This window comes from Myxine glutinosa, chromosome 13 (assembly GCF_964187855.1).
Source record: "Myxine glutinosa chromosome 13, kmMyxGlut1.1, whole genome shotgun sequence".
NCBI lineage: Eukaryota > Metazoa > Chordata > Myxini > Myxiniformes > Myxinidae > Myxine > Myxine glutinosa.
This window is the reverse complement of record NC_136273.1, coordinates 10,646,134-10,667,214: the sequence shown is the minus strand read 5'-3', so window position 1 is coordinate 10,667,214 and position 21,081 is coordinate 10,646,134. Positions and strand designations below refer to the sequence as shown.

The following is a 21,081-nucleotide window of genomic DNA, read 5'->3' as shown; positions in this document are numbered from 1 at the left end:
AACCTCAGTCGTGCCCATCTTCACGTAGATACAGGGACAGATGTGAGAATTGTGCCGCCATCTGTCAAAGAAAAATTTTTCATGGGGATATTCATTACATGGCGCTAACAACAGTGCTATTGTTACCTTTGGAGACCTGGTCCACCCACTCCCTATGAGCGACTGGAAGCGTCATATTATTACTCCCGCCAGTGGGAGTAATGCATTCGATCGTGTGTTTGTGAACAAGATATCTGGAAAAGTTCTGAACGGATTTGGATGAAAGTTGCTGGCATGATTGCCCGTGGGATAAGGAAGAATTGATTAGTTTTTGGTGAAGCTCAGGATATTATTCCAGATCCAGGAAGTTTTTTGGGGATTTTTTTTTTCTGTTTTCCTTTAAAAACCATTTTCTCTGCAATTGGAGCGATTGAGATCAAATTTTTACCATAGGTGGGACTCGGTCTGCGGAATATTTTAATGGGAATTATGACGTCGCAGGTCACGTGGTTCGTCCGCCATATTGTTTTTCTTGAAAAACACTAAAATCCAATTTTCTCCAAAACGCCTGAACAGATCGAGGCCAAACTTTGCAGGCAGAATCGCATACCCATGACGAACAAAAAAGTCAGCGAGCATGACGTCATGGATCACATGGTTTCAGAGTTATGACGTTGTTAAGCACAAACATTTAAAACCGAGCTCCTCCCTCATTTGTGATCCAATGGAGGGGAAACTTTACAAATCTGTTCAGCATATCAGTCTACTAAAATGCCCTTTTGGAATTTGCGATAGGGCACGTGGTTTGGCAGACATCGTTAATTAAACGCAAATAATAAAAACATTTATATCTCTTGAATCACTTCATTGATCGACGTGAAACTTCATACTGTAGTAGAAGTCACGAAGAGTAACAGGTGTGCAAAATTTGAAGATGATTGGACGTACGGTCTGGAAGCTGGAAGTTGTTATTGCGTGAAGAAGAAGTCTTCGACTGTGGACGATTAATTATTTATCACATGTACAGACTTGCCGGCATCGTTTGACACAATCTCCCGGGTTAATTTGAACCTCAAATAAAATTATAATTCCAGATTTGTCAGTGGCTGAGGTATATTAACAAACGAATAAAGCAGATTTGGCAAAATTCGAACTTTGTTTTCAAGGATAGCATATTCACCCAGGGTTGTGCGTGCCTGAAGAAGAAGAAACCTCGCATGGGCTTCCCAGACCAAAAAATAATTCTGGCTCTGCGATTTTCAGGTTTATCTATCTATATATCTACATATCTGGGCCGTGCGTCACTGAACTACTCCCTGAAACTTTTGTTTCCGTGGTTGTGAAGTGTTTTTAATCACGTGGTGGTGGTTTTGAATCACGTGGTGGTGAAGTGTTTTAAATTATGTGGTGGTGAGGTGTAAAATGACGTGGTGGTGAGGTGTTTTTAAATCACGTGGCTGTGAGGTGTTTTTAATTAACATTGTGATATCAAAATAGTTTTCATATTTGTTGTAAATGTAGTTTAAACTCGTGGTTATGCATTAGAGCGGTGTATTTTGTTTAGCAGCGTCGTCTTCAATGTTCTTTTTTTTTTCCTAATAAAGACATATTCTGTCAATATAAAACCACCAAAGTGTGTATTCCGTCTCCCCGTTTCATAAAATGTATCGTTTGATACGTATAATGCTTTAAAACTGTTTTTTTTGTGTGTGTGTTTTTTTTTTACCTCAGAAGAGATATCAACATTTACCTCAGTGAATGTCAATCGCGGTGTCAGTATTTGATGAACTTATAAAGACATAGTTGAGTTATAAGTGTGACAAGCATGTGCACGGGATTCTTCCCAGAAGAATGAGTGGTCGCATTAGCTTGTACGACTTAAAATGAGCGAGTGTTGTTTTGACGTTTGGGCCCGTTTTACATGTTGTATCCCTAAGGAATGAAACGAACGTTTTCCTGGCTTACAATTTTATTTGAAGTCACACATGCCTCAAAATACACTCACTTATATGGAATTGAACGCTGAATCCGAAAATGTAAGTGAAATTGGCTTGTTTTTTTTAACATTATCTTCTATATATTCTAAATATATATCTGTGCAGTGTCTGTCTTGTGTTGTCTTGTCTTGTGTTGTCACTGAACTGCTCCCTCAAACTTTTGTGAAATCGTACTATTCCAACTTGACCCACGGCGGGAGTATGCGCTCTACTGAGTGGCGTTCTAGTTCTCTCTGGGATATATAGATTACAGTAGATCTAGGCTCAGGTCCATTAGTCTGTAGTGGACGCAACAAGCATAGAACACCTCAACAACGTCGGGTTTCTTCACTTCCATTTTAGTGTTAAACAGCAATAGCGACTGTTTCCTCACTTTCAGTTTAGTGTTAAACAGCAAAAGCGACTGTTTAAAAAAGGAATCATATGTGTTTGCGGTTTATAATAGTTTTTACTTCCGGTATGGGTGCCCAATTGTGACGTATCCGCATGCGCGTTTTATGAGCATGGCCTTCAAAGTCTTGTATGGGTTGTTCGTTCGAGGTTATATTCAAATATCTCTCACTTCCATCACGCACTTTGGTGACATGGAGCCAACAATGAATTTGAACCGCTTCAACTCGGTAGTAATGTTTCTGTTGTCGAATTACGCCTCGACTTACGCAGATTATTAGGCCAGAATGGTGGCAGCTTTATCGAAACCGCGAGAGCGGTCTGGTGGTGTCACCGTTATGTTCCGTTGGGGACAGTTCGCGTCATGGATTGGTCCAAGTCCTCGCCAATCACAGGGCTTCCATGCACTGCACGGTTGCGGAGAAAACAAGTTTAAAAGTGAATTAAGATGAAATCGTGAGGGCCTCGGCCGACTTTCCGCAACATGGTCAAGGATGGTTGTGGACGCCAATTACGAGTGTATAGAAGATTATTTGTGCGTACAACATTCTCCCTTCTGACGTACCGTAGTCTGTTACAAAGTGTTCGTCCGAAGTTGCTTCCTGAGCAAAGATTACACACTGGGTGGTTTGCCATTGCTTTCCCAGCCATAGTTAGCACAAGAATTTGGCATTCGTTCATGGTGCCAGCGATATCTCACCTACCGGCGACACAACCTCATGTGAAGCCTGGTGTTGGCTTAACGGTTAAGGTGGCTGGCATGAGATCTTAGGGTCCCGAGTTCGAGCCCCTGTCACGCCGTTGAATTAACAACCAGGTGGTTGACTCAGCCTGTGGCATCCTTTCGAGGTCGGCAAAATGAGTACCAGCTTAAATAACCTTCCCCATGTTGCACCTTTTTTGCACCCATGTTGCACCACAAAGACTTGGCTAAAGATAGTGGAAGAAGAAATGCGGACAAGGGGGTTAACAAGGAGAGATGCAGAAAATAGGGCAAAATGGAGAAGATTGTCATGGGGCCCGCAAGGCTAACCCCCGCTCTAGCAGGGAAAGTGGCCTTAAAATGCCTGTTGTTGTTGTTGTTGTTGTTGCACCTTTTGTCTAGGCCTTAATTTGGTGTCACTTCCGCTGCATCATAAACCTTTCCGGGGACTCGGATTCATTCCCAGGTAACGGTGCCGCAGTCAGTGCCAAAATGGACTCGTTGGACATGAAAAGTTCAAAATAACAGTACAATTTTATTGTGAAAGCCAGTACATTATTAACCAATTATAGCAAACTCGTTTACACTGTTCTCTTCTTTTTTACAACAGCTTATAAAACTCCAATTTAGCACCTTAAACCAAAATAAACACCAAAAATGCTATTCCAATGCCAACAGGGTCAGGTCTGAAATTATTAATATATATATATTAATATATATATATATATGTACACATACATATATACCTCTTAGGAACAGCAGTCGTTAAAAAGTTTACTTCAAGTGCTGGAACGTCCTCTCAATGTGGGAGAAAAACAAAATGGACGCCCATCGTCTCGATGTGGAAGAAAAACAAAATGGACGCCCATCCTCTCGATGTGGGAGAAAAACAAAATGGACGCCCGTCTCGATGTGGGAGAAAAACAAAATGGACGCTCGTCCTCTCGATATGGGAGAAAAACAAAATGGACGCTTGTCCTCTCGATGTGGGAGAAAAACAAAATGGACGCTCGTCCTCTCGATGTGGGAGAAAAACAAAATGGACGCTTGTCCTCTCGATGTGGGAGAAAAACAAAATGGACGCCCGTCCTCTCGATGTGGGAGAAAAACAAAATGGATGCTCTCCATACTAAGTTTGGGCGACTGGACGAGCGACGAGTCCCATTGTATTTTGATTTCTAAGTTTAGTTAAAAACAAGCATTGCACACGTCATATTTACAAACAGAACAAGTCTTCCTAAGTAACCACTTATGGCTTTCGAAACTTAGTCGCATCAAGAATACCAGGCAGTGGAGTTATAGTCTGAAATAATAAAAGTGCAAGGTTGAACAATAACACTGGATGTTATGCTCTTCTGAGCCCGTAATTTTGATGATTACGAAAAAACATCGTCATGGGAATAATATTGTACATCTACAAATACAATAACATGGAGGGGTGCGGGGGAAGCGTTCGATGGCAAACTGGAGGTAACAGTAACTAGGTGCAGCACACTCTACCTGGAATGGTCCGAAGCGTGTTCTGGTAGCTCCACTTGAGGCCAAGTCAAAATACTTGGTTTGGGTCTGGGTCCGTTCAGTCTCCAGTCGTAAACAGTCGATCGGGCGACCCGAAATAGTTACTACAACAGTGCAACGCAGTGGTTCTCTAGTTAAAACATTCAAAACAGTGAGTTACAAATGGGTAAACAGACAAACAAAGAGCGCCAAAGAGCTTCTCCCCCTAAAAAATAAAAAAAACAGTTTAAAATGTCCAGGTAGCTTCGCGTATGCAACATACATGACGTCATGTTCAAGGATCTTTGATCCGTCAGTCCGAGCCAGGTTGAGGCTACGACGGCACGACATCCCAGTGCCACATTTGAACAGCGTGCACACCAGCTCTGTCAACCAATGCTCTTGAGGTGTTCTCACAGCGCCCGCAGGTGTGTCTTCTCCCTTCCGGGTGTCGTACGAACACCTTTCACTGGGAAAATTTGTCTTGGCGTTCTGCAATCCAATTTGGCCTCGCCTCAACCCAGTGGTATCACAGCGTGATCTTGGCAAGCTTTTCAGAGAGGAGGCCTTTGGCACGCATTCGCGGAAGGGTCGAGTGGAGGTAGCCAGTCTTCTTGTCTGAGCGATGGAGGCCTTTCCACCGCAGCACGAAGTTGTAGTTTGCCGCCGTGTTCATGGCATAGAAAACGTTGGCGTTGTCGGGAATCACAAACTCTGCATTCCAGCGCACAATCACATCCGAGTTAGAATCCTGTCCTGGAACCAATTTCCTTACCCGAACCCGCGTTTATGCCAATAGTTTGATAATTAGATACAATGCAGGTGTTCACCTGATGGTCCAAGGGTTCCAAATGAACCAGCTCACTAAAACTCACGAAATTTGCCATTATCAGGACCCACCAAAGCCTGGCATTAATAACAGTTCTTTTATCGTTATACAATATCCTTTTGGAGATTACACATTCCCACAAAGGCAATTATACAACTGCACTAGCCTCAAGCAGCTACCAGACAATAACTATAATTTTCCTCTGGTGTAAAATAATTAACCATATTACATCTCTATATATAAAGGAGTGTGTGTGTGTGTGTGTGTGTGTGTGTGTCTGTCTGGATGTCCGCTTATAACTCAAGAACTACACATCGGAGAAAAGTTTTAGACACAGATTCGGAATCAGCATAAAATCCTGGTGGTTATAGGCTACGTTTTATTTTAATATCAATGGTTTAAAAACCCGCGCCAGCTGCAATTCCATGGTGTCGTTTGTGGCGGCGATATTGCCCCTTTCCGATCTCGCGGTTGCGCGTACGTACAGTATACTGTACGTACATATTTATATATTTTCAATGTGCTTTTTATTGTATTTTTAATTGTTTTTTAGCTTCTTTTATTGTTAATTTATGTACTATTGTATTTATTTTAAATATATTTTTAAGGAAAACAAATGTTTTCACGTCCGTAGGAGTGACGTAAAGTCGCACATAATGACAAAATGCGCGCCATTTTTTGGCGCCAAGAACGAATAAACGGTAGTTGAGATTTTATTCGAATTCGAATTCCATTAAATTTCAACTGTTGGAAACAATAATTATTTCAACTGTTGGAAATTGAAATAATTATTGTTTCCAACAGTTGAAATTTAATGGCATTCGAATTCGAATAAAATCTCAACTAAAAAAAAAAACGTCGCGTTTTAAAATTATGACGTCATCAGCGTATTTCGTAACGTTAATTTTTCAACTTTGCCGACAATGACTTCCGACTACCGGGTTCGGAATGCGGGACCAATGCCATTTGACAGGGAATAAAAAATAAATGCGACATTCAATTGACGACAATGACTTCCGACTTGACTCCCCCCTCCCTGTCCCCCTCCCCTCCCCCTCCCCCCTTTCTCCCTCCCCCTCCCCTCCCCCCACTCCCCACCCCCTCCCTCCCCCCTCCCCTCTCCCTCCCCCCTACCCCCTCCCCTTCTCCCCTCCCCCCTTTCTCCCTCCCCCCTCCCCTCCCCCCACTCCCCACCCCCTCCCTCCCCCCCTCCCCTCTCCCTCCCCCCCTACCCCCTCCCCTTCTCCCCTCCCCCTCCCCTCCTACCCCCTCCCCTCCTACCCCCTCCCCTTCTCCCCTCCCCCTCCCCTACCCCTTCCCCCTCCCCTCCTCCTCCCTCCCCCCTTTCTCCCTCCCCCCTCCCCCTCCACTCCCCTCCCCCTCCCCCCATGGCCCTCCCCCTCCCCCCATGGCCCTCCCTTTCCCCCCTACCCCCTCCTCCCCCTCCCCTTCTCCCCTCCCCTCCCAACCCCCCTGCTCCTCCCCCCTCCTCCCTCCCCCTCCCCATCTCCCCCTCCCCCCCTACCCCCTCCCCTTCTCCCCTCCCCCCTACCCCCTCCCCTTCTCCCCTCCCCCTCCCCTCCCCTCCCCCTCCCCTTCTCCCCTACCCCTTCCCCCTCCCCTCCTCCTCCCTCCCCCTCCCCCTCCCCATCTCCCCCTCTTCTCTCCTCTCCTCCTCCCCTCCCCCTTCCCCCTTGCTCCTCCCCCTCCCCATCTCCCCCTCCCTCCTCCTCCCTCCCCATCTCCCCCTCTTCTCTCCTCTCCTCCTCCCCTCCCCCTTCGCTCCTCCCCCTCCCCATCTCCCCCTCCCCCCTCCCCCTCCCCATCGCTCCTCCCTCCCCCTCCCCATCTCCCCCTCTTCTCTCCTCTCCTCCTCCCCCTCCCCTCCCCATCTCCCCCTCCCCCCTCCCCCTCCCCATCGCTCTTCCCTCCCCCTCCCCATCTCCCCCTCTTCTCTCCTCTCCTCCTCCCCCTCCCCTCCCCCTTCCCCCTTGCTCCTCCCCCTCCCCATCTCCCCCTCCCACCTCCCCCCTCCCCCTCCCCATCTCCCCCTCTTCTCTCCTCTCCTCCTCCCCCTCTTCTCCTCTCCCCCCTCTTCCCCCTCTTCTCCTCTCCGCCCTCTTCCCCCCTCCCCCTCCCCCTCCACTCCCCCCTTTCTCCCTCCCCCCTTTCTCCCTCCCCCCTCCCCCCTCCCCCTCCACTCCCTCCTCCCCTCCCCCTCCCTTCCCCCCATGCCCCTCCTTTTCCCCCTCCCCTCCCCCTCCACCCTACCCCCCCTTCTCCCCTCCCCCTCCCCCTTCACCCTCCCCCTTCCCCACTCCCATCCCTCCCCTCCCCTCCCCCTCCCCATCCCCCCCCTGTTCTCTCCTCTCCTCCTCCCCCTCCCCCCCTCTTCTCCCCTCCCCCCTCTTCTCCCCTCTCCCCCTCTTCTCCCCTCCCCACCCTCTCCTCCCCGCCCCCCGTTCCCCTCCCCCCCTTCCCCCTCCCCTTCCTTCCCCCTCCCCTCCCTTCCCCCGTCCGGCAATGCCGGGTACTTCCCATGGCCAGCTGTACGTGGGCTGCTCGAGGGTTGTAAAAACCAAGCAATCTTTATGTCTTGGCACCAAGTAAGAAAACCAGAAATGTTGTATACCAAGAGGTTTTGAGAAATTGAAAATGGACAAAACGTCATGTAGGAAATGTACTGATATTGCTCTAAAATATACATGTTCTTTTCATCATATATTTGTATTATTCTTATTCAACCCGGGCGAAGCCGTGTACCTCAGCTAGTCTACTATAAATGGACATGTGTGTATGTATGTGTGTGTGTATATGTTTGTGTGTATATGTTTGTGTGTGAGGCATGTTTTTTGTCGAGCTCCAATGGAGCTTTATGATGTGGAATGTGATACACTGAAATGATCGTCTTGACCTCTCGAGTTGATTAGGCTAATTAATTACGAAGAATCTGGAAGAGTTTCCATGTTTTAAACGCACACCATGTTAAAGTGTAGAGAGAGCAGCTCAATCGGTCTTTCCATAGCATTAAAATTACAAAATAAACTAGAAAGAGCAATCGGAGATTGCAAACCCTCGCCAAGATGAATTTTCAGTGGTTTTTAAGGCTTTTGTGTTAAAACAAATATGGCGGTCGAACCACGTGACCGATGACGTCATCATTAGTTTTTTCCTCCACCAATTTATCCCTAGATGATGCTCAAGAAATGTCATCTTGATCGGATGAAGTTTTGTACTTGTCGAATTATGACGTCATAATAGAGGCACCTATGACATCATCATTAACATATTTTATTCCACATGAAGAGTTCTTTAAAATGAGCCATGTCTCAATTTTTTCTATTCAGCACTTTTGGAGATATAGAGTTGCAAAGTTTTTCGGCTTTTCCAAGATGGCGGCCGAACCACGTGACCTATGACGTCATAGTTATCATTTAAAAATTATACAGGTGGTGTTGCAACTATGGTGAAAATTTCCTGTCAATCGGACCAACGGTTGCAGAGAAAATCATATTTATTCTGTGCGGACAAACAGACAGACAGACAGACAGATAAACAGACTCAAATGCATTAGCGTCTCGTCAGGTGAGGGTAATAACTAAAACAATGATAACATTGTAACAAAGAATATATTAATTAATACTGGTAATATTGACAACAATAATAATAGTAGCATAATTTGGCAATAATAATAATAATGAACGTGTAATCTCCGTCCCCTTCCCCCGCCCTTGCCCAAGCACATCTATGTTTGGTGAAACGTAGGCGAACGCTCAAGCAGGCAGGTATGCTCCAAGGCCATGAAGAAAAATTTGCTCCAATGGACCCTAACAACAACTAGACAGCTCAGAGGCAGGTGCACTAACCCTACACCATAATGTCAGACAATGAATAGTGCTGTACAAGGAAATGAACAATTTCTTAAAATCTGATGTTCTTCTTCACCTTCTAAAATACCTTTATCATCTGAAAGCAGCTGAACCAGTTGAAACTTCTCACGTTTCTCCTCCTCCAGGTTGTGTTTTATCATAGCCTTTCGAACAACAGCAGGTGTCTTGTCCTGGCTCGTCAGCTGCAGACGAAAGGGGAAAAGCAGGAAAGGGGAGACAATAAATCATCGATACATCAGGTAACGGCCCATCCTCAGACCCAGTTGAGCCAGGTGATGATACAACAGCGTATACGACTTCAGTAGGGAAGTCGAGCGAGGCACCGAGTCTTACCAAAATGCTCTTGTAGAGGTTTCCGTTGCCCCGTTCGAGGCTGACGCGTACGATACAGGCGCCATCCACCTGCTGGTTGTAGATAGGTAACGAGAGCGTCGAGTAACAAGATACGGCTGAGAGGGAGCGCCGGTGGATTTTGGGCTCCGGGGGAACCAGTGTGACGGGAGGATGCACGCAGCACCCATTGCTCGTGTTGTTCGTTGCATCGCTCGAGCGTTCAGTTGGAGGCACCGAATCGCTCACTCCATTCGACATCGTGCTCGAGCCCGAGGAGATGCCAGAGGTGTCGAGAGATTGGAGCGAAGAAGAAGAAACAGACTGGGAATGGTTTAAAAAAAAAACAGTCATGAATTAGTAACATTGTTTGGAAGAACAAAGAGAAAAATAAAACATTCAATGTCAAGAATGGAGATGTTTCTATTCCAATGAGACAAAAACTATCCAGTCATGCCAACAGAGGAAGGTAACCAGTTTGCTGCACCTGGAATTGTGACTTTCCCTGCAAATCCGGAGACTCGAGGCCCAAAGATAGCTCCGTCTCAGACCCTGATGAGCCGGAAGAGAGCACACTGAGCGAGTCGATGCTCTCTGGTGTTTCTCCTGACAGGGCAAGACGGTGAGCTGCCGCACCTGTGGCTTGAACACCTTCGAGTGAAGGAAGAGTCCTGCCAGTGTAATTAATGAAAAAGTGAAATTATTGGGACAGTTCTATTGAATGGAATCACAAATTATTCATGAATCCCTCATCTATTGCATTAAATGATCTTTATAATAATTTATTTTAAGTGATAAAAAAATATTCAATCGCTTTAACCTTTTTGTATTCAAAGGAGGATTTTTAATGCAACTTCCTTTTCATAAGATACGGTTTAGTTTACGTCCAAAGTTTCCCCGATGGCATTAAGGGTCAATCCCAAAATGTGGATTGGCACCACCTGTCGACCAGACGAGGAATAACGCCGATTGCCCAAACCGTGAAGATTAACAAAGAACCAAGCAGGTTCTGGAAGTCAAGGAACCTCGGAGGCCAGACCACTTGCAACCCGCAGTCCAGGCAGGAATTTGGAATTTGTCCAAGGTGCTGGTGTAATTCACCGACTCTTCACCAAGGACACCCATGGGATCTTTACCATCCGCTAAATAATGCTGGGAAATTGGACACCTAGTTTAATGTCCATACAAGGGGCAGAAAACACACTGATGCTTCATCCTGGTTGCGATATAGCAGGAAGACAAATTTATTGAAAATAAAATACAGAAATATCTAATTTACATAAGTCTTCAGCCCCGAGTCAATACTTCACAGAAGCACCTTTGGCAGCAATTAGAGCTTCGAGTCTTCTTGGATTTGGGGAGTTTCTCCCATTCTTCCTTGCCGATTTGCTCAAGCTCTGTCAAGTTCGATGGGAAGCATCAATGAACAGCAATCTTCAAGTATTTCCACAGATTCTCAATGGGATTCATGTCTGGGCTTTGGCTGGGCCATTCAAAGACCTCCTCGTTCTTGTTCTGAACCCATTCCAGTGTTGCTGTGGCCGTATGATTTGGGTCATTGTCCTGTTGGAACGTAAATCTTTCCCGCAGTGTAAGATGTTTTTGCACTCTGAAGCAGGTTATCCTCAATAATTTGTCTGTATTTGGCTCCATTCATTGTTCCCTCTATAATTACAAGTCTCCCAGTCCCGGCTACTGAAAAGCATCCCCATAGCATGATGCTGTCACCACCATGTTTCACGGTAAGAATGGTGTTAGATGGGTGATGAGCTGTGCTCGGTTTCCACCAGACGTAGCACTTTGTATTCAGGCCAAAGAGTTCAATTTTCATCTCATCAAACCACAGAATATTTTGCCTCATGCTCTCAGAGTCTTTCACATGCCTTTTTCAAACTCCAGGTGTGCTGCCATGTGAATTTTCTCAAGAGCGGCTTCCGTCTGGCCACTCTCCCATGGAGCCTAGATTTGTGAAGGGCTGAGAACACTGTTGTCTTTCCGGCAGGTTCTCTCATCTCAGCCAAGGAACTATAGTTCTGTCAGTGGTCATTGGGTTCCTGGTCAGTGGTGATTGGGTTCCTGGTCAGTGGTCACGTCCCTGACCAATGTCCTTCTTGCCCGGTTGCTCAGTTTAGTCGGACGGCCAGCTCTAGGAAGTCTGGGTAGCTCCATATTCTTTCCACTTCCTAATGATGGAGCTCACTGTGCTCTTGGGAACTTTCAACACTTTACAAATTGTTTTATACCCTTTCCGAGATATATTCCTCCTCACAATTATATCTCGAAATTCTACGGACAGTTCCTTCGACTTAATGGTAGAGTTTCTGCTCTGATATGCGCTGTCAAAGTCAAAAACTGTCATAGACGGATGGACGGACAGACGGACGCAGAGCAAACCCATAGTCCCATCTGGTGAAACCGGTAGGGCTCTAATAAAAGGGTTCAGAGCTATTAATGCAGCACAATCTTAAGAAGCAAGGGACACTCACCCTTTGGCATGGCGTCCACCTTTTCTCCTTGTCGTTTTTGGTGATGCAGTCACTTCAGCTGGAGGTTCCAGCTCACATGAAATAGCATAGCTGTGGGTGCAGGGGGCCAAAGTGTCTCGTCAACTTGGTTTATCTTTGTGTGGAGTCATGAATTGGAACATACAGGTACAGGAGATTCGGAAGAGTACAGGTCGGGATTGCTGCCACATACCTCTTCTCTTCAGGTAGTCGAGGATGTCCATAAAACGAGGAGAGGAAGTTTGGATCAGGATGAAGGCTGTAGTTATTACAAGCTGATTGCAGAAGCTTTATCTGCGCCATCAACTCAAATTCCTGAAGGAAACAGAGGATCAATCAAGTTTTAGAGAGTTTGCTGATATCAGCAAAAAGGTCCGACCTTAAAAAGAGGTCATGCGACCTTGTGCGCATTATACCAATAAAAAATGGGAACAAAGGAGAAAAAGGCAAAACAAAAAGTTGCTCATACCCGTCTGCGCTTCTCAAAGTTGATCAACCCTCCCTACGGGAAGGATCATAAAAAGGGGGAGATGTGGAGTTAGGTAATGAGCAGACCTCTTATTATCATTATTATTTGACGATGGGAAGGTAAGATGTTTCAGTGCTTCTTTAAGCTTAAGGAAGCTGAATGTTATTTCAGACAGACTCAATTCTTGTCCCGCTCCACACCTTTTATCAGTCACTCTACAGAAATAACATTGAATGAATGAATGCACGAGTTAAGAGTCCGTGGCCGCTTTGTATTCAGACACTTCTTCGTCTTCCTTATGCTAAACATGATGAAAACAGCTAAAACAAATTGCCGATTTTAGGCGACCTTACCATGACCTTTTGACCTCAAAAGCAATAAGCTTCAGTGACCCAATATGCAAACCATGGTCAAATTTCAAGTCGATTGGATGAAAATTGATGATTTTATGCAACCTTGACCTTTGACCTGTTGATCAAAAAAAAAAAACGATCGGCTTCTAACTTTTGATTGGTAAACCAATTCAGTGACCCAATGTGCAAATTCTTAAAATTGCAGGTCAATCGGATGAAAATTGACGATTTTATGTGATGCTGACCTTTGACCTTTTGACCCAATTATTAATTTATCTTTTCCATATTCTCATAATAAAGCTTTGTTGAAAATTTGACGAGAAAAGGTCAAATGGTAAAAAGGTTACAGCCCGGACGGACACACAGACACACACAAGTGATTGCAAAACCCCGTCTAGCGCTGCACGGGGGACGGGCTCGGGATGGATGGAATCAAGCGAACGTTGATCAAGCGATGCCAATCGTCGTGGGAAGCAAAGAAAAAGCTGACGTTTCAGGTGCTAACCCTTTGTCGGTGCAAAATAGCTCAACCCTTCTTCAGAGCTCTTTTGCTCCGACAAAGGGTCAACACCTGAAACATCAGCTTCTCCTTGCTCGCTCGGGCGTTAGCGGACCTCGATCAACGTTCTGTTGGTTTCATTAATTGTCTGGCCGAGATACCGATGCACGTATAGACTCTGGCGTTCCCAAGCAAGACTAGTTCTTCAATGCGATATAGACAGCTTTAGAGATCAAGAAATGCTGCTCGGCTTTTCTGAGAACAGGTAACAAAGCTCACCTCCACAGTATCTGGCAGTGCGGTGTCCAGCATGGTGAGGTCTGTGAGAAAGGTGCCCAGATAAGGTACTGTGCCTTGCATCATGCCCTGTGGAACGCATGGGTTAGGACACAGCAGGGAAGTGAATAAGGTTCATACCAGCTTTACTTTATATGTTTGACGAAAACTAACCTTTATAGAAATAAAAATTAATAACAAACTGGATGTACATCTATATTATAAAACAAGGGTGTCCGTCCGTCCGTCCCCGAACTACTACCTCAGTTTTGGGGGCAAGCCCTACTAAACCTTCCGTGGATGGTTTTGGGGGCAAGCCTTACTAAACCTTCCGTGGATGGTTTTGGGGGCAAGCCCTACTAAACCTTCCGTGGATGGTTTTGGGGGCAAGCCTTACTAAACCTTCCGTGGATGGTTTTGGGGGCAAGCCCTACTAAACCTTCCGTGGATGGTTTTGGGGGCAAGCCCTACTAAACCTTCCGTGGATGGTTTTGGGGGCAAGCCCTACTAAACCTTCCGTGGATGGTTTTGGGGGCAAGCCTTACTAAACCTTCCGTGGATGGTTTTGGGGGCAAGCCCTACTAAACCTTCCGTGGATGGTTTTGGGGGCAAGCCCTACTAAACCTTCCGTGGATGGTTTTGGGGGCAAGCCTTACTAAACCTTCCGTGGATGGTTTTGGGGGCAAGCCCTACTAAACCTTCCGTGGATGGTTTTGGGGGCAAGCCTTACTAAACCTTCCGTGGATGGTTTTGGGGGCAAGCCCTACTAAACCTTCCGTGGATGGTTTTGGGGGCAAGCCCTACTAAACCTTCCGTGGATGGTTTTGGGGTCCCAGCGGGTGTCCTAAGGTGTTTTGGAGGTTTTCATTAATTTCGAAAATACAATTATGATTTTTATTTTCGATCCGAGCGAAGTGTTTTGTATCCGCCTTTGCTTGCCGGCAGCTTCATCATTATTGGTCATCACGTTAGAACGGCCTTTATAATCGTTTACGTCATGAGTGTTTGTAACATTGTATTTTGTTATATTAATGGTGTAGTATTAATTTGTGATTGGAATGACGCTGTTTTTCATGAAAATATAGAGATTGAGTTTTAAGGAAATTATGTGAAAGGCGGGATGAGAGCAAGCTCTGTCGCCGATCGGAATGGAAGGCTGCGACGTTTATTCTGTTCCGCCATTTACCGCACGTGGAAACATCCCGCGTTGTCTGTATTCGTGCGTAGACCTTTCCGTGGACATCCCACCACGTTCGCTCGAGACTGTTTGCTATTTTTCTGTAATAACACATTTCCTTCATCATGGCAATTCAATTTAGCCTGGTGTTGGCTTAGCGGTTAGGGTGCCGGCTTGGGATCCTAGGATCCTGGGTTCAAATCCTGGTCGATCACTGAATTAACACCAAGGGGGGTTGACTCAGCCCGTCATCCTTCCGAGGTCGGCAGATCGAGCACCAGTTCACTGGTAATTCCCTGTGTGTCGCAAGAGGCGACTAACAGGGTTGGCGGCAGGAAGGGCATCCGGCCATAAAACATTGCTTCAAAAAGGGGACCACGTTCCCCGAAAAAGGCCAACCCCCGCTCTGCGGGGAAAAATGGCCTCTAAAGGTGGTTCTTCATCATGGCACAGAAGAGCCCCTCCCCAGCCAACACCATCACCATCGTCATGGTTACCAGCTTCATCATCATCTCTAAAGGTACATTGATTTTACACAGTACTACTCCCACAGTTTTGGGGCCAGACCCATCAAATTGTCTTCGCACATTTTGGGGTCTGTGCCCGTGGTCTCAAAGTGAAAATCCCCTGGTAGCTTGATTGTTCGAAAGTTAACGGCCAATCAATGAAAGGTTTATACAGAAGTGAAGGAGGGATCTCCAAAACAACATTCATACTCTACTAGTGTTAGCCAATCAATGGAGAAATGAAGCGCCTCATCAAGCGCTTCAATACAAATTTGTTCTGACAGAATTTTCTGAAAATAAATTGCACATGAAAAATGAATCGACACAAATAAGGCTCTCACCAGCCTGTACCCACCGCACCCACCCGCGCGGGTGCAATGCGTCCCCAATTTACCATGTCCTTATGAATCTGCAGACGCTTGAGAGTGCATTTGCTGTTGCTGTCCAGTGTAGCAAACTTGGAGGTACCTTCCTGTACATGGGGGAAATAAATAAATTAGTAAGCAGGCAAAAAAAAGAAGTAAATAAGTAAATAAATAAATAAATAATAAAAACAGCGCAGGCTCATGATCGTGTAAGAGTACATTAGCGCGCCATCAGTGACCATCCCGAGGTTAACCAACTTGGTTATAAGATGACGCACCGCGTCATAAAACGGAGAATTGTTCAAATCTTCTAACTTGAACCCCTCTCCATTGAGCCAAAAGTTCCACCCGACTCACCTTCATAAGCAGTTCCCGGCTCAAAAAGTGGTTGTTTTCTCCCGAAAATATTTGGGAAAGTTCTTCATACAGGCAGATGCTGTCCCTGAGCGCACAGGTACAGACACATTAGGACAGGTCACTTAACCTACATGGAACCTGGCTATGGATCATGGATTTATGTTGATTTGAATACATATCGCAATATCACGTGGCCCGGCCCTTTCGACACGACGTACTTGGGGACAAAGGACCACGTTTTCTTGAGCCTGTAGATGGCGTTAGATTGTAGGGCCGAGAGCACAGCCTTCAGAGACGAGAAACTCTTTAGGAAACGGCATTCCTGGAGTGCCACCAGGAGGATCATGTGGAGTTTGGATAGGGGGGGGGGGGGGGGAGCGACAGAAAAAACCCGGAAAAACGAGGTTTCGATTAGCGAGAAGAGTGCGTTTCCAAAAGCAATGGTCGAGTCACGTGCAGTTGGAATTGAAAAATAATTGAAAAAGGAAGAGCTGAAACACACCTGTGCCACGTCGATCCATCTCTCGATGAGCTGTGCGCGTACAGTAGGACGTCTTGACCTCGACGCCAGGATGGACGTGATGACGCAGTTTGCAACCGAGTTGAACTGAGACACGGTGGCGCGCACAGTGGTGGCTGAGTCTTGGTAGTCTTTACGTCCACGGCGCGACCACACGGAGCCAAGGCAGTGGTAAGGTACGACACGTTTGAACAGCTCCTGGGAGGGGAAAAGGAGGTGGGGACAAGAACTGCAGAGGTAAATGATAAATGGAACAATAAACACAGGTACGCAACCGATATGTATGGAGTAACAGTTGGTGGGAGGGGGAGGAGGGGAGAAGAAGAATCAAGTCGGGAGGAAGGTTAGAGGGGGCAGCAGGTAACATACAGCATCCATGTAGGTAAGCTGGGATGCGATGACGTCAGAAGGAAACGAAAGCAAATCCTTTTGTGTACCATCAGGTGGGGAACAGTCCGCAGGTAGGAAAGTGGCATCTGAAAAATAAGAGAATATAACAGCAATCGGTCTGGCATTGGTTATTGACGCCTTATTAACGCTTTATTAACACCTTATTAACGACTGCAATGTCGATAAAATTAAATAAAAAGTTATTTTAGTGTTGAAGCATTTAAAGGAATTTAGAAAAGTGCAATAAAAGTCATAAACACAACAACACAACAACAGGCATTTTAAGGCCATTTTCCCTGCAAGAGCGGGGGTTAGCCATATAAAATGCATTGCATAAAAGTCATAAAGGATTCATAAAATGCATTCACAAACACAAACATCGTTAGTATTGTGAGGGTTTTGGAAATCGGCCCCCGGGTGAACGCGCATCCAAACATGGAGGTTACCGAGACAGTTATCTCATTCGTATTCATGCTTCGATACCCAAACCCTGGTTTACAGCAAACGTGATACATACGTTGTGTGGGCTTAGGTATGTCTTCTTCTTCCTCCCCCTCTATGCCCTTCCCATCTCCCACTCAATCGTTCGTATTCCTCCTCCCCAAGCTCTCGTTCGTTCCTCAGATAACCCACTATCCATGGCCATAACATGGTGGTTACCATTGCAGAGCTACACAAACATACGTACACAAAAATTTCCTTGAAAGGGTGGAGGGTTTGTGGTGGGGGAGGCAGGTGGGGTGGCCACTTAAAACCTTGCCCAGAATCTGCAGTTCCGACAGCCAAAAATTGGGGCCTCGAGGTGCTACGGTTCGGCCATGAAAGAATAACGCACAAATGCACAGACAAACACAAACACTGTAAAATATGTATGGAGATTTTATAATGTAACTAGCAGATGTACTCGGCGTTGCCGGGCAGGGGATGGGGGGGGGGAGAGGGGAAGGGGGGGAGGGGGTGGTAGAGGGGTAAGGGGTGCGGGGTGGGAAGGGGGGGAGGGGGGTGGGAAGGGGGGAAGGGGAAGGCAGGGGGGGATGGAGGGTAGGGGAGGGGGGAGGGGGGGCAGGAGAGGAAGGGGGTTCATATATATGCTGGTGGGTGAATGCGGCGTTCATACCGTTTCTGCGTTAAGTGTGATGCAGAACAGGAAGAAGAAGAAGAAGCCGTACTACCAACTTCGTACACTTCCGGAATTGTTTGATTTATTTGTAATCAAATGCCTGGTGATTGTTTTGTATTTATTTATGTGAATGTGTACTTGTACTTGTATATAACTGTCATTAATTTAAAAGGCTTCGGCACTATCGAGCAATTTATTTTTTCAACTCCAAAAAAAACGAACTTAAAAAACGGTTTTTTTGTTTTGTTTGTTTTTCCTGCCTAAAACACTCCCAGGCACTCACTGATGAACCTCTGAAACTTTGACGAAGATCTGTTCAGCCATCTCTGAGAAAAATGGCGACACACAGACAGACAGACACACAGACAGACGTCTCTCTTATATAGCAGATATTTGCCCAATTGGGTGCCATATTCAAGGCACGGATTGACTAAGAAATGCTATTATTGCTCGTCCCATGGGTTCGCCTTCCCAGCCCAACTCGTGATGGGATCCCGGCTTCAAATCCCACACACTCTGGTGGTTTGTCCATCGTCTACCAATGTTCTTGTATTTAATGTAAAAGTACACCGAAATCTCCTTACATTTGGCCTGCATGTGATTTATGTATAAAATCCAAGCCTTAGTATATGAATACAAGAAAATAAATATCCTTTCAAACAAGTACAATTTCTGTGAAGTTATGTGCAGACAGACGCACAAACTTACTGGAATCGGGCTTCGGAGGGTCGACTCGGGAGCAGAAAGCAGAGAGGAGGTCTTGGGCCCGGCTCTCAAGGGCAGAGTCGGGCAGCATTTGGCGCAGGAAAGGCAGTAACCTCCGCAGCCTCACGTGCTCCGGGGGTTCGTACAAATCTTCCGAGTACTGCTCTAGCCATGCTCCCAAGATGTTCGCCAAGGAGCTGGAAGAGCCACGAGTTGGGGAAGGTCACAAACGCACAACAGAATATGTTTTTTTGGGGGAATTTAAGAATGTAAACGTATTTAAGAACATGATGTGCACAATAAGAGGAAGTCGAGGGAACGTTACATCATACGCTTCGTTCATGCGTGGCCAATATCATTGTATGGGCATAAAGAAGATGCGCAGAAAACAAGGCACCTTCGGAGTTCACGTGACTCATGAGAGTTTGGTGACGTCTCACTTTGTGTCCCACTCTCGGTCAACCTTCGCTGGAGACTCGTGTACCTTGGGTGAACAAGAACGGAGTCGAAGGAGTTCGCGAGATTTAAAAAGCCAAAAATCAAGGGCGTATGAGAAGAACGAAAATTGAAGTTTTCTAGAACATTTAAATGGATCCGGAAATGACATCATCATCGGCCAAGTAATTTTCATCGCCACTTCCACCACCTTCCCGAACATAAAATGTTACCCGCGGTCGGTATTGTGCTCAAAATTCCCCCTGGTAGGCACACCTGTCCAGCAGTAGGTTGAGGACTTGTTTAGGTGAAGCGAAGGAGCGATACGTTGCAAGAAAGATGTTCACATAGGTAGAGTCATTGTCGTTGAAGGCCAGGAGGAGGTTTTCAACGAGCCGCTCGAGCGAGCCGGCCCTGATGGCACGCAGGCGGGCACACTGAGATTGGCATGGCTTGGCAGGCCCGGCATCCTCCTGAAGGGTGCAACGAAAGGTTCATTCGTGAGATTAAACGAACCTGAAATGGGGAATCAGTACAAACACCATTGGCCGCAAACCCACAAAAGCAGGGAGCGCTTGAGCCACCCTGGTCCCCACCCACCTTTTCACAAAAACGGGAGGAAAAGGGAGAGTAATGTCGTTTTTGATAAACAAGATAACTCTCTATGCATCTATCTAGTCTCCATTTCGTCTTTGGCAGGGTCTATGGCTGGAAGGATGGTTCCTATGACAGGGTCTAGGCCCTAGAGGTGCACACACTCGCTTCCGAGTTGTCTGGACTGGTTTTAAATCTCGGCCCAATGATAAAATTGCAGGCCTGGCATATGTGGACATCCTTGGATGGATGTAAACATCAATGTGCCGTCCCTCAGATGGACGTTAAACTGGGTGTTCTGTCTGCCAGCATTAGTTGGTGGACGGTAAAGATCCCACTGTCACCTTTATGAAGAGAAGGCGAGCTTTCGCTGGCACCCCCTGGCCAAATTCTAAATCGACATCCTCCCCTGACGTCCCATGTCGGAGTGGCGACCTGTCCAGGATGGCAACCCGAGCCAAGAAACTGCGTCAGGAGAAATGGCACTCTGTGTAGAGCATGGTACAAAAACGGAGTCCGCAACTGAGGTTCAATACCTTGTGCACCACTCTGTGTAGAGCATGGTACATAAACGGAGTCCGCAACTGAGGTTCAATACCTTGTGCACCACTCTGTGTAGAGCATGGTACATAAACGGAGTCCGCAACTGAGGTTCAATACCTTGTGCACCACTCTGTGTAGAGCATGGTACAAAAACGGAGTCCACAACTGAGGTTCAATACCTTGTGCACCACTCTGTGAAGAGCATGGTACATAAACGTAGTCCGCAACTGAGGTTCAATACCTTGTGCACCACTCTGTGAAGAGCATGGTACATAAACGGAGTCCGCAACTGAGGTTCAATACCTTGTGCACCACTCTGTGTAGAGCATGGTACATAAACGGAGTCCGCAACTGAGGTTCAATACCTTGTGCACCACTCTGTGAAGAGCATGGTACATAAACGTAGTCCGCAACTGAGGTTCAATACCTTGTGCACCACTCTGTGAAGAGCATGGTACATAAACGGAGTCTGCAACTGAGGTTCACTACCTTGTGCACCACTCTGTGTAGAGCATGGTACATAAACGGAGTCCGCAACTGAGGTTCAATACCTTGTGCACCACTCTGTGAAGAGCATGGTACATAAACGGAGTCCGCAACTGAGGCTCAATACCTTGTGCACCACTCTGTGTAGAGCATGGTACATAAACGGA

At 46.4% G+C, this 21,081-nt stretch overlaps 1 protein-coding gene across 6 annotated transcripts in view; it reads right to left on the bottom strand.

The window, feature by feature from the left end:
• Window positions 1-3,584: 3,584 nt before the first annotated feature.
• Window positions 3,585-21,081, bottom strand: part of LOC137438589 (ral guanine nucleotide dissociation stimulator-like 1) — an 87,662-nt gene continuing 70,165 nt past the window's right edge. For 5 of the 6 annotated variants that reach the window (XM_068133754.2, XM_068133750.2, XM_068133755.2 and 2 more), the window contains 16 exons: window positions 19,568-19,764; window positions 19,254-19,340; window positions 18,860-19,053; window positions 17,011-17,117; window positions 16,624-16,839; window positions 16,340-16,443; window positions 16,122-16,206; window positions 15,794-15,871; window positions 13,720-13,806; window positions 12,589-12,621; window positions 12,313-12,434; window positions 12,102-12,191; window positions 10,103-10,286; window positions 9,619-9,939; window positions 9,341-9,467; window positions 3,585-5,280 (listed from right to left, as the gene is read on the bottom strand). In XM_068133754.2, coding sequence (XP_067989855.2) covers window positions 5,096-5,280; window positions 9,341-9,467; window positions 9,619-9,939; window positions 10,103-10,286; window positions 12,102-12,191; window positions 12,313-12,434; window positions 12,589-12,621; window positions 13,720-13,806; window positions 15,794-15,871; window positions 16,122-16,206; window positions 16,340-16,443; window positions 16,624-16,839; window positions 17,011-17,117; window positions 18,860-19,053; window positions 19,254-19,340; window positions 19,568-19,764 — 2,217 coding nt within the window. In that variant the 3' untranslated portion in view covers window positions 3,585-5,095. The remainder of the gene's footprint in view (window positions 5,281-9,340; window positions 9,468-9,618; window positions 9,940-10,102; window positions 10,287-12,101; window positions 12,192-12,312; window positions 12,435-12,588; window positions 12,622-13,719; window positions 13,807-15,793; window positions 15,872-16,121; window positions 16,207-16,339; window positions 16,444-16,623; window positions 16,840-17,010; window positions 17,118-18,859; window positions 19,054-19,253; window positions 19,341-19,567; window positions 19,765-21,081) is intronic. The other variant, XM_068133752.2, reaches the window with a different exon arrangement.